Source organism: Uloborus diversus, chromosome 3 (genome assembly GCF_026930045.1).
Source record: "Uloborus diversus isolate 005 chromosome 3, Udiv.v.3.1, whole genome shotgun sequence".
Classification (NCBI taxonomy): Eukaryota; Metazoa; Arthropoda; class Arachnida; order Araneae; family Uloboridae; genus Uloborus; species Uloborus diversus.
Window position 1 is genome coordinate 194676061 of NC_072733.1, and position 13457 is coordinate 194689517.

At 31.7% G+C, this 13457-nt stretch overlaps 1 protein-coding gene across 2 annotated transcripts in view; it reads left to right on the forward strand.

Moving 5' to 3' along the window:
• LOC129219355 (matrix metalloproteinase-16-like) overlaps positions 1-13457 on the forward strand; it is a 118837-nt gene that overhangs the window by 63345 nt on the left and 42035 nt on the right. For both annotated transcript variants that reach the window (XM_054853725.1, XM_054853726.1), the window contains exons 3-4: positions 5714-5824; positions 10386-10489. In XM_054853725.1, coding sequence (XP_054709700.1) covers positions 5714-5824; positions 10386-10489 — 215 coding nt within the window. The remainder of the gene's footprint in view (positions 1-5713; positions 5825-10385; positions 10490-13457) is intronic.

Genomic DNA, 13457 nt, shown 5'->3' on the forward strand with positions numbered 1-13457 from the left:
GATGAATAATCTGCTCTCCTTTTGTTTACTGCAAATGTAGCTTATTTATTAAGTATCTGTAGAAAGTCGATTTGAGAAGCTTTAATATCCTTAGGTAGTACATCACCACTTGAGGCTTTTTTTTTTTTTTTTTTTTTTTTTTGCGAATGGACAGGAAATTTTCAGGAAAATATTTTAAACGGCCTTTTTCTGGATTGCTTTAGTATTTTTTAATACAGGGGAATGTGGGGTGATGTGAAATGGTAAAATAATTTACTCCGGTTGCGTGCCACCTATGTGGTTAATATGTTAACTTCGTTATTAAACATGTTGTTGATTCTACTCAAAAAAAAAAAAAGTTGTAAAATTCAACTGAATGATAATACAAGCCATTCTCAAAATTTGATACTGATATTATAATACTGTATGCTATATATATCAAAAATAGATTTTTTGTTTATAAAACGAGAACTTTCTTGTTATTACCATTTCAAATAATGATTAAGGGCTGCTGTTGTTTGGTGCGGTGCAAATTTATTGAATATTAAGCATGCTTTGATTTAAATTATGTAGTGCAATATGACAAATGCATGCAGGGCAACGTGATGGGATAAATTATGTCATTTATTTATTTAAAACGTTTTAAATTCATTTACATAATCATTGATTTATTCATTCTATTAATAAATTCTTCAGCATTCATTTTTTATTCATTCTCTTATTTATTTATCATTCACTGAATTATTCTTTTATTTTTGCATTTATTAATTCATTTATCTATCATTTATTTTTATGCATTCATATTTCATTTATTAATTTCTTTAGTCATGTATTCACTTGGTTTTTTTTTTTTTTTTTCAAAGAAAGAAAAATATTTTATTCGAGCATACAGAAAATATTTCATTTGAAAAGTATTCTAACTATTACTTTCCTATTGCCCCATCTCGAACAAAGTGGTTATTTTTCATTTTCATTTAAAGGTACAAATTTATTGCCACAAATTAAAAGTAACGTTTCAATACAAGTTCTGATAAACAATATATTGTTCTCTCTTTATGTTCTGTAATTTTCCAATTTTGTTTTTTATACCCCAAACGAAAAAACGTTTACGTTTTTCATATTCATTTTCAATATTAAATAGCTTTTAAAGCACGGTTTAAAATTCAAGTCAGCACAGTTTAAAATTCAAGACAACATAAATATCATGAATTCAAGACAACATGAATATCATGAATTCAAGACAACATGAATATCATGAATTCAAGACAACATGAATATCATGAATTCAAGACAACGTATTATATGAATAAAATGCAAATTCATTAAAGTAAAAAAATACCACAAAATTTCAATTTTCTTAGATAACATTTTTCCATGTACTCTTGTGGAAGACCGCTAAAAAAAATGCCTAAAAATATTTCAGTCACTAAATATTTAGGACTATTTGTTTTAAAATGACTTCTCACAACGTAGAGACCGCACGAGTTTCCCATTATGTACATCACTGTAAAATACATTTAAATTTGACACAGAAAAAATCTCGAATTTTTATTTGGATCTTTCAAATCTTTATTTTTTTCCCGAATTTCATTTACTGTATCTTTCTGAGTGTAAATCATCAACGCAAAAGAAACTTCTAAATGGTTTCGAAAAGAAACGTTTCTTGTTCTCCTATCTAAAATTTGTTCATTACTAGAAGTGAAATACAGAGCAAGGGAACTCGAAGCAAAACAGCAAGTACAATATTTATTAAAATTATGTACATATTTTTGAGAGTCTATTAGAGGTACAGAAAAGTCAACATTTTTCTTAACTCAAAATCCCACTGAAATTTCCTAACTTGAAATTTGAACAGTTTGATATTACTCGTGTTTTGCTTTTATTGATAGTTGAAAAATTAGCCTATTGAATGCTCTTTATTAACTTTTTATCTCGCTTTCTTCCCTTTTTTATCACTTCAAGCCGCGCTTAATTTCTTTCACAAATGTGGGGGAGCCCTATAGTCTTCAAAACTTATTTTCATGTATAAGCAACTATAATTCCGTAAAAATGTAAAATTGAAAAGACGTGCAGGGGCTTACCGCCCTCCATACAATTGCATTTTAGCTAAAGGGCCCTATTAAATCCTGACTTACGAGAAACATGGTTTTATATTAGAAAAAAGTTGTATTTCCTCGTAGGAATTAAGTATTAAATTCGTTTCTAAAATAAACTTTTTCCTCCTTTTAGGACATGTATGGCGGCACCAGGATCTCAACTAGGCATATTATAAATAGCAACTTAAGTGCAGTTTTTTTTTTTTTTTTTTTTTTATATATAACCTCTTTAGTTGAGTGCACTATGACACTTTTCTCATATAGAGAATAAACTTATTTAATATTCAGAGTTGTCGGGAACCTTGCAAGACGGGTGCAATGTCAAGACCGGGTTTTTTCTCTGCTGATGGCAATGAGATCGAAATTATTCTTCTCACGCCAAAATAATGTAAACACATTAATAGTTTGTTCTTGACTCAGTCCGCAAGTCCCTCTTTGGAAGTATATCTAACCTTGCAATACGGATGCAATGTCAAGATCGAGTTTTTTGTTTCTTGATGCCAGTGAGAACAAAATGATTCTACTCACGCCGAAATAATGTAACACATTAATAGTCTTGTTCTTGTTGCAATTCGCAAGTTAACGCTTCGTGAATAATGTCATTTTTATATGCTAACATAGTACATTTGAAATGTACTTCAAAGGCAATTTTACAAACATAGTAAATGCGAAAATTTAAAAACAAATACTTATCGGTCGAATCTATACATATAATAAAATAAGATGTTTGTGTGTGTGTGGCGCGCATCCCGAGAAAACGGTAAGGCCTAGAAAGATGAAATTTGGTATACAGGTGCAGTTTTTGCTGAAGATGTGCACCTCGGGCTTCGATTTTTGATATTTTAATTAGAAAAAAAGTTATTTAATGTTTTATGTGTTTTTTTGCACTTTTTACCTCACAGACCTCCGAACCAATCGCACCACACAAATATTTTTTGCACTATAAGGTAGGAGATTTAATTTTAAATATGATGAATGATAAAAAAAAGAGCAATTTTTGTATTTTTAATGAATTTTTCGAAAAACCTTTAATTTTCATTTTTCCTGGGTTTTGTTTTTTTTTTTAAATATCATCCTGCGAGAAGTATCAAAGCCCCATTTTTAACATTTAAGTTGGTAATAGTAAAACCATTTCGCCCTCTTCAGAAGAAAAAAGTTCTGAAAAATACGCAATATTTTTTTTTAAAACAATTTTTTAATGCTGAACACATTATGTCTTTCCACGCATCGGTCGAAAAAAGCGTTCTTCAATCTTTTAAGCCTTTGACGTCACTACTTGGATTTCGATTCGGTATTTACGATGGAATCTTAATCGCAAACAATGTTTATCTTTTGTTTTTACTATACAGCTTACTTCTACATTTTATGACGTGATGACCGCGTGTTTTCCGGCAGAGCTTGCTTTTTTTCTTTCCTTTTTTTCTTTTATTTAGGGATGGCATTTAATTCTTTTTCCGTCCCCCCCCCCCCAAGCTGCAACGTTTTGCTGCATCTATATTACGTTACATTTCATAGTTATGCACATTTAATTCAATAATAAGAGAGATTTTCTTTTCTTTGTCAAACGCTACTTTTTGCACACTATGGGGAATTTTGAAGATAACTTTTTTTTTTTGTTGCTCTACTTAAATAAAAAAGGTGGGTTTTTTTTAGAGATCTTTGTTTTTATCAGGAAATGGGCGGGGAGGTTAAAATAAATAGAGATGGGTAAGAAAATTTAGAGATAGATCGTAAAGGCAGATAGCCGCCGAAGGCGGCAATCTTGGCGTAAAAATGTGAATGGCACAACAAAAGATAGAGATATATTGATTAATACTGCTGCCAAATTTATTTAAACAGCCGCCGAAGTCGGCAAACTTGAAGTAAAAATTTAAATGACAAGTTAGCCAAACAGCCGCCGTAGGTGACTGCTTGCGTAGAAAGGCGAATGGCGTAAGAAAGCGGACCGGCTGGTCGCCGCAGGCGGCTAGTACACAATAAGATTTTTAGACGGAATTCTGATAATTCGAGAGACTTTGCGATTCGTGGACATCTTCTCAGAACTGAGATTACTTCAAAATGTAATCGGAACTTATATTGCGGTAAAACGTTTTGAAATCAGGAAATGAATCAATTTATTCGAAAAGTGATAACATGAACAGAAGCAATTATCACAAAAGGCGGTATTTTTAACGCTAAAAAATTTGGAGAATTTTAATGCTTACAATTATGAAAAGAAAAAGTATTCTAGCAGCATCTTGTGTGGTGTCGAGCCTATTTCTAAATTTGGTCGATGCTTAATTTTTTTTTTAGATATTTTAGAAAGAGATTCAATGTTTCAAATTGGTTTCAATGCTACTTTCGGAAATAAAACGATTTGAATTTTTTTTCAAGATATCTCTTACTTTTGTGGTAAAACAAAACAAGGCAAAGATAATGTTCAAAAAATGAAGAGGTATATTCACGGTTTTATTGTCATCGCAGGGAAAATAAATTATCAGCTTAGCTATATTTTCAAAACACTATTGCTGCTTTAATGTGTGTTTACAAAAATTAATATTTATTTTCTTCTTTAAATGTAGAACTGACTAACGCAAGTATGAGATCCTCCTTTTAAAATATTTTCGTGTCATCCAACTTCGCAACAACAAAAAAATATTTTTTTTATTTTTTTGCTTTCCATTTACCGTAAAGTTAAAAGTTGAACAACAACTTGGTTACAAGACCGTTCGGTCACTTACAAGATCAAATGGTCACTGCACCTCATCATAATTTCATGCCTAGCTATCTAAAAGTAACTAGTTATTTTTTAAGTCTGTCTTTTTTATGCTGCGATATGCACAAAAGTTAATGAAGACAAATGCATGTAACGCAAATTTTAAAATACAGTAGAACTCCGATTATCCGGCAGTTCGGTTATACGGTACCCATCTCTGACGCAAAAAATACCAAAGTAAAAAAATCTCCCTCTTTGGACGCAAATTTAATATCAAACCGCAATTGAAGGGTTTGCTGCAGAAAAAGGGGTAGCTAAAGTTTCCAAAGGTCTGCATCAATGCTTAAAACTCCAAATCACATTATTTTTTTTAATTTTAATTTTTTTTTAATTTTTATGACTTCTCCAATATAACTGTGATCAGGAGTGGGGAGCATACACGGGGAGCTATTGAAATAAAATAAAGAAGAAAGCGGATTGGTGTTTCCAGCTCTATTGCAGACCTTTTTAAAACTTTGAAAATGGAGCAAATACTTTTTTCACAAACCTTTCCATAACTATTGTAACAAAGAATTCAAAATCGGGTTGCTGGAAACCACAACTAAGACAAACAAAAATGTATGGCTGATTTTTTTCACGATTGTACCGTTATTTATGACAGAAAAAAAATAACAATGTTTTTCTTTTAACTTGACCACAGTTGCTAGTTATTTTTAGTCATTTCGTTCATAGTTGAATGTTTGTGCACTTAAAAATTTTAATTGGAAATGTCTCCTCGATTATCTGACGATTTCCATTTCCGACATCTTTCTAGTCTGGAGGATGTCGGATAATCGGGGTTCCCTGTATTATACAAGCATGACATATAAGAGTGTTCAAATGTTTATTTATATATTTATTCGCTCACATTTCCAATTTTTAATAAAGCAATTTCTATTTTTAGGAGAACTAGATAATGAAACCATTGCCATGATGAACACTCCTAGATGTGGAGTCAAAGATATAATAGGAAATTCCGAATATGCTCGCCGCAGGAAACGATACGCCTTGCAAGGTAAAGCAATCAAAATGTGTTTTTATTTTATTTTATTTATTTATTTATTTATTTATTTATTTATTTATTTTTGAGCAATCACGATATCTTATTGCTCTTAGTTGAGGGTTTTGAATTCCTATCATTTTATTTTCCCACCAGCACCCCCTGCCAGCACCGCCGTCGCGTCGACCGGCCTCACGACGCTGCTCCTCTTGCGAAAACCGTCTCCAGGTTGCGTCCATATCCTACACACACATACACACACTCATGCCTGCGCATAGACACAAACACACACTCCTACACACACGCATACACACACTCCCTGCCTGCACACAGACACATACACATATGCCTTACATACACACACACACACGAACGCTAATACACACACGCGCGCGTACACACACAGGACTGCATACACAACACGCACACACATGCATACATACACAACACGCACACACATGCATACATACACACACACATGCGCCTACACAAACACACACGCGCGTTCATACACGCACACGATTGCGAAAAACATAATTTGAATTCAAGATGCCAAAAATTCAAATTTTTTTTTTTTTTTTTTTTGAATCAAGACACTGAAAGAAAACACGCATGCTTTTGTTTCAAGAAGAAATTAAGTTTCAAAGAAAGCCTAGATTGTTCTGGTGCAATATCAAAATTTTCCGTCCCGGCTTCTATAAAGCGTATTTTGGAAATAGGACGCAGGAAGCGTTTTCGAAACACTGGACATATGCGACAATGAGACATTTGACCTGTCAATATTTCAGCAATGCTGCTAACATGCCGCTGACGTCATTTCTAGGGGTAAATACGTCCACATTTGTGTGGATATGCCCGCATTTTCAGGATGACATAGCGTGTCCGCATGCATTGTTTTAATTACCCGGTTTGGTTCGGGGTTTTTTTTTTTTTTTTTCTCCCCTCGGTGAAAGTTTTTTTTTTTTTTTTTTTTTTTTTTTTTTTTTTTTTTTTTTTTTTTTTTGTACGTGAAGAAATATTTTGATTATTTTTCTTGAAATCAACGTCCAAGAATCTATCAGAATCAGCTGTTAGTTTCTGATCACCTTTTTGGTTGAAGGCGTGTGTATAACTTCATGTTTAAAATGTTATACCTGATTACAATACACTGTTTCAAATGACCTTTGATGATTATAATAAGAGGTTAACAACATCATCACGGCAGACTATGCAACTAATTTACCCCCAAGCAGATAATTCCAGTCCTCACTAAATTTATAGGAGCCTCTTTTGTCTACAACAGCTCGAAGTGATTCTTGGGTCTTGCAATGTTGTCGTTGTGTACATTTTTAAAAAGATTGTTTTAGTGTTAAAGCAGAGATAAAGAGTGAATTCAGAACTCTGAATAACAATCCGATGATTTTCTGTCTTTTCACTCCCTATTTTGTGTACACCAACAGTTGTGTGTACACATCTTTGTTGGAGTTGTAATCCTGATTACAGGATGAAGTTACAATTACACATTGACTAATTGTGTTTTTAATTACATCAAACGTGAACAATTTTTGTTGTGATTAAAGCCATTTTAAGAAATAAGATTACGGTCATGCAAAACAGTAATTGTTTAAGGTTGATTGAAAATACGTAATCGCGATTACTTTAAAAATGATACCATGTCTGCGTGTACGTACTTGTCACTAATTTATGGATTTATAATTTATTTTATTATTATTTTTTTTAAGTTTTGGTTGGTTTATTATTTATTGATATTGTGGTTAGGCTTTCAATGGTTGCAGAACGATAATGTAATATTCCATTACCAGTATCAATTCTTTCCCTTTCAGGAATGACTCAAAACTACCATACTTTACTCTATAAGCCTAAGTATTGTTTGTCAGACCACAAAAAATGGATGCTTCCTTCTTAAAGATTTGAAAGAAAGGAAAGAAAATATTTATAATTGATAGCAGCGCAGAAGAACTAATATCATGTTAAACATTTCAATAATTCTCAACGGTTTGCTTTTGCTTTAACCTCAAACAGAATGTTCTATTTCTGCTCCTTTTCTTTTCTTCGAGCTTAAAAGTGTTGAACAGGAAGCTGACGTTGATGAGTTATATCCTGAGAACTTTATGTTGATTTCCGTTATGATGCAAGGCTAGCATTAAAGCACTGCACACTTTGGACGCTGCTGGTTTGATAATGATTACTCACAAATCTTAGTACGATATGTTTAATAAAACGAATGACGCAATTTTCAAGTTTGCTTCTTTTTCAGAAATCATTTTTTTTTTTAATTTTGTGCTATTTACCTTTCATTGTTCAATTAACATATAATTTATTTTCTCCATATATTTTTTAAATAATTACTTAATTTGTATGGATTGTTGAAAATATCTGAGGCATAAATTCAAAACAAAACCGATCATCACTTTTAGTTTGGAAAATTGTGGAAAAGCCTTGCGTCAAATTTGACTTTATTATGTTCATTATAAAATAATTAAAATACCTTTGAGAAAAGCATAAGCATTTTAATATCGTTTATTTTAAAACTGAAAATTTTGTGCTACTGAAACCAGTTCTTCAGCTTACACTATAAAATTTCAATACAAAATGATGTTTGCTAAATTTTGTCTGTAAAATAGTCATGAAATTAATTTCTTTAAGAAAAAATATACTAACTAAATAAAACCTGACAAAACTTTATAACTTTAAACTTTCATTATTTGGGATATGGGATTCTAATTGGGTGAAAAATTATGTTTTAACAAATTCAATTAGAACCACTCCACCTCAATTCCCAAGAACTTACCCTCTTGAAGCTCATTGAAATATTTTTATAAAACTGCTTTAAGGGGGTCCGGGACAAAAAAAAAATCGTCAAATTTTGCAATTTTTTTATAATGTGAGCAATTACTCAGTTTTTTTCTGCTTAAAAGGACGTTTTGAATCTTGTTTCTATCTTAAATAGAACGAAAGATATAATTATTTTTGTTGCATGCACCTAACTAATGTGTACTTAACTTTAAAACTTTGAACGCGTTTTTCTCCATGATGCAATTTTTCCCGATTTCTTGCATTTAAACTCTTATAAGTCAGGAATCGATAAAGATAAGGTAATGAAACTTGGAACATATCTTTTTCAAACAGTTTACTTTCATTTTTATTCGGCGAATTTGAAAAAAACGTTTACTGCAAATATTATGATTTTTTTTTAAAAAGTATCTTTGAATTTTTCGAAATTTTTCTTCAATTATTTTTTATTTTTTATTGAATTAATATTTTTTAAATCGCCAAATAAAAATTAAAGATTAGATATTTGTGCGTAATTTATTTAAAAAAAATTGAAAATTGATCAAGAATATTTTGAGTTATAGCAAGTTAAAGCAATCCCATTTTTTTTAAAAAAAACTAATTAAATTTAAATAATAATTTTTTTTTCATATTTATGTTATGATTTTGCTTATTAAATAAATGGTGAATCAGTGCAAAAAATTTCAAAACTCTTAAAGTATATAATGAAAAAAAATTTCAAAATGTGTCCCGGACCCCCTTAAAAATTGTGAAATACTTTTCATTTATTCCCCTTTAGAAAAATGAAAGAAAAAAACAAGACAAGAACGAGTAAGGGTAACTAACGTTAGTTCTCTATTTAACGACTTTCAAGGCACCCCAAAAAATCGCCCTTAAGTAGAATGCGTCCTTAAATAGAATTTTTCTAAAACTACAGTAGAGATTCTTGAACCATGAAAAGTAGTCTTTAAGTAGAGAAAGTCGTTAAATAGAGCATCATTAAACAGAGAACCAACTGTAATTCATCAATCTCAAAACTGGAAAAATGATGGTCTTGGAGTGCTCCATTGCATCATTTTTCTAGTGTTGAGATTGATGGTTTTTCCCTTTAAATCATATAGTAGCACAAATCTTATTTGATCATTTTTCATTCATCTTGTATTTTGTTACATATTTAGCTAGAAGAAAAGATTCATCAAATAGTTTTCGCACAGGACTCGAAAAAAATTAACGGATTAATATGCAACCAGCATTCGAAATTGCTTCCGTACGTTCCATGGTATTAAGGGGAAAATAAGCATTCTGGATCCTGAGGCATAAAAACGTTAAGAAAACTTTACTCAGTAATCGAAGTCGCATAATAAAAGCTAATTAAATAGAAAAATAACTGTATTCTGCTGCAATAACAACTAATGGCTCATAATCACCATTCAACAAATATATTTTTCTCGTGTATTCAACCCCCTTTCACATTCTCATAAATCACTTGTAGTTTTCGATATATATATACAAAAATTACAACCGCTTGAACTACGTCGGGAGACGACATTCATTCTATGTACCAATGACGTTTCGGAGATGTCATTCATTTCTAGTAACACTGTAACTGGACAACTCAGTGACGTTATTCACAATTAAAAAAATTTAAAATTTTAAAGTTTCTTTCTTTAAAATTGTGACTGTTTGTAAGCAAAAAGTCATAATTCAAAATTCAACGACTCGTTACGTTTTTTTTTTTTTTTTAACATTTACAGTTTTTCTTTTCACTTCTTAAATCGGCTTAAAATGTTTGTTTTCATTTCAGGCAGCAAATGGAGAGTTAATCACCTGACGTATCGAATCCACAACTACCCAACAAATTTAAAGGACAGGCAAAAGATAGACAAAGAAATTTCAAGAGCATTTAAAGTAAGTAAATTTTCCATTTCATATTTCTGTACCTGACAGATAGAAGTACGTAAGTCACATTATGATAATTTTATAGGAGAGAGGAAATACTTTCTTCTGGCTTATGTAAAAGATGGGACGCACTTTTTTTAGTCCTGGCAAAAAATTGAAAAGAATTTTTTTAAAGAATTACGTTCACATTGCTCGATGAAGCTTCTGCTTGAGGGTGGGCCGAAAAAACGGAATTCTGCAGAGCCTAAGTGCGGAACATTTGTGACTCCTTAACACTACTGTGCAAAATTTCGTGACTCTGAGTCCGTGTCTTCTGCACTGGCAAGAAACTTTAATTTTTGAGATTTTTAGAAAAACATTTTAAAAAAAAGAGAAAGAAAAATTACAAATATTTAAAATTCCGCTGAACTTTATGCGTTGGTGCGGTAATTTTTTAACTTCCTAACACAAACTGCTGATAAAGTTTCGAGCATGTGAGTTAATTTTTTCTGCTCTGGCAAGAGGCCTGAATTTGGAGAACTTTACTTAAAACTCCTTAAATACGAGTGATAATTTACAAAGTAGCTACATACCTAATAAGCTGCAATGCTTCGAATTTTTAATCACATCAACATCATAAGACCACCCTTTTAACCAGGTCCTTCCTTTAAGAGGTTAGAAGTTTAGTTTAAGGTGAAGGGGGTCAATGACCCCCTTACTTCAAAAACCTAATGTTATTACATATTAGTGGGAGTGGTTTTGTAGTTTTTGATAACATTTTATTGAGTTCACGCCCTTTATCCCTCCCTGGAAGCAATCGAAAAAAAACGGGCCTGTCTTGAATTGAAACAGGCTCTATTTCGTTGTTCATATAGGGAAAATGATAAGGAAGTCACGTGGTTTAAATATTTGTTAGAAGTTGTCTGTTGTATACCATGCATATTTCAAAATATTTTCAATTTACTATATTAAAAGCTGGAATCATTCGCCAATTGTAGCAAAAGCGTCGCCGCCCCCCCCTCCCCAGATAATTGATTGCGCCAATTGCTCGAAAAGGTACATTTTGTAGTTTTAATAACGCATAGTTAACAAGCTTTATAAGACATTTTATAATTTTTCCCTCGATGAATAGAAATCTTTACCCTAAATGCAGGGGTGTTTATTCCATATTTCCCAGAGAGTTTTTGTAACCGCATAGAAACGTTGATTTTTAATCGAACTTGTTCTTACATGCAATTAGATTATAATTAAAGACCTCGTTAATTTTGAATCTCTACCCACTTCAACAGCCACACGATTCGAAAATAATAGTAGAAAATATTGTTTTTTAATGGTACTCTGAAAAAAAAAAGTTCCAGAATGTTGTAAGGATTGACTGAAAACGGACTCGAGATCGACCGGTCGATCGTGATCGACTGGTTGCCTACCACTGCTTTGTACAGTGCTTACTATTTTTTCAGAATATTTATACATTTTTTTAAATTAGTATTTCGAAACCCATCAAAATGTTATTTCATATTTTATTCCAATATTGAAACACTTAAGCTCGTTGCTTCTGGAGAGGTCAATAGTAAGGGTTTTGCCGTGAAGATACAAGGAAACAGAAACGATGAAAAGGTGTCATAATATTTAAAATGTTCATAACTAACAACTAGGTAACGTTACCCAAGTGTGAATCACCGATTAGAATAAAACTTCGCACATCGATGGAACACTTTAAAATACTAAATCAGTGATTTTTTTTTTTTTTTAATCTGCAACAAACACCTTTAACGGAGTGAAAATCACCCCTAAATATTGGATAATTGGGAAATAGAGGATATGATACATTCTTTTTTATTTTAAATTTTAATTTCAAAAATTCAAATACTGATTGAAAATAATAAACAAACTAAAGTTGACGTGTTTCATGGTTATTCTGAAAATACTATTTATAGAGATAAACCATCCCTCGCAACCTTACCCCGTCGCACCACTAGTTGCCTATAAGCAATTTCAGGTAAGAAAAATGACCTTCTTGACCTCACCATTTTCGATTTCAATAAAATTTGGCATGAAGAACACATATTACAAGCTAAGTAATCCTGCCAATTTTTAGATTTCTATTTTGAAAATTGTTTGAAATATAAGCCAGTAAAAAAAAACGCAAAATGTCAGAAAAAAATGAAAAGTGTGTTCTTACAAATGAATGTATGAAAGTTTAAAAAATATCGCAAAGCAAAAAACTAGAGCTTTCAATTTATATATAACATGACCTTCTTGCAATAGATTTAAGTTTTAGGGTCATTCACCGTGACGGGGTAATATTGCGAAGGATGGTTTACTCCTACAAATAGTTTTATTCCAATCGGTGATTCACACTTGAGTAGAGTTACTTGTAAAAATTCCGTTTTAGTTAAAGGAGCACATTCCACATCAATTTACTGGAATCTAATCTAGTTAAGGCTAAGATATACTATAGAGAAAGACCAGAGACAGATCATCGCAATGAGTAAGTTCATCCCCCTCCCTTTTTTTAACATTCTAATAAAATCTAGTTAATCGTTTGGTATTAGGAAAGTATATTGCTAAGCCAATAAAATATTAAAAGTTTCAAAAGTTTCATCTACAAGAAAAAAAAACAAGATCCACTCGCTCAAACAAGTTCCATCGACTTACAATTAAATTCACAGTTTGAATTTCAAACTCACAAAATATCTAATCAGTTTCAACGTTTGATCAAACAAAACCAAAACATAATTGAAGGGCCACGGGGAAGAATGATCATAGTCTACCATGCTCAAATTTCCCTCATTACGTTTTTGAACTTGGAAATCTCGAATCATTTCCAAGTTAGCCTCATTCTTCCCTGTTAAAACTCACTCACTATGATGATTCTTGCCTGAATAATATTTCTCTTGAATACTGTCTGTAATAATCTACGTGTTCCCATAGGTTAACCAGAGTTTTTTAGACTTTGATCGTTCTTCCCCGTAGTCCTTCAATTAAATTAAATTGT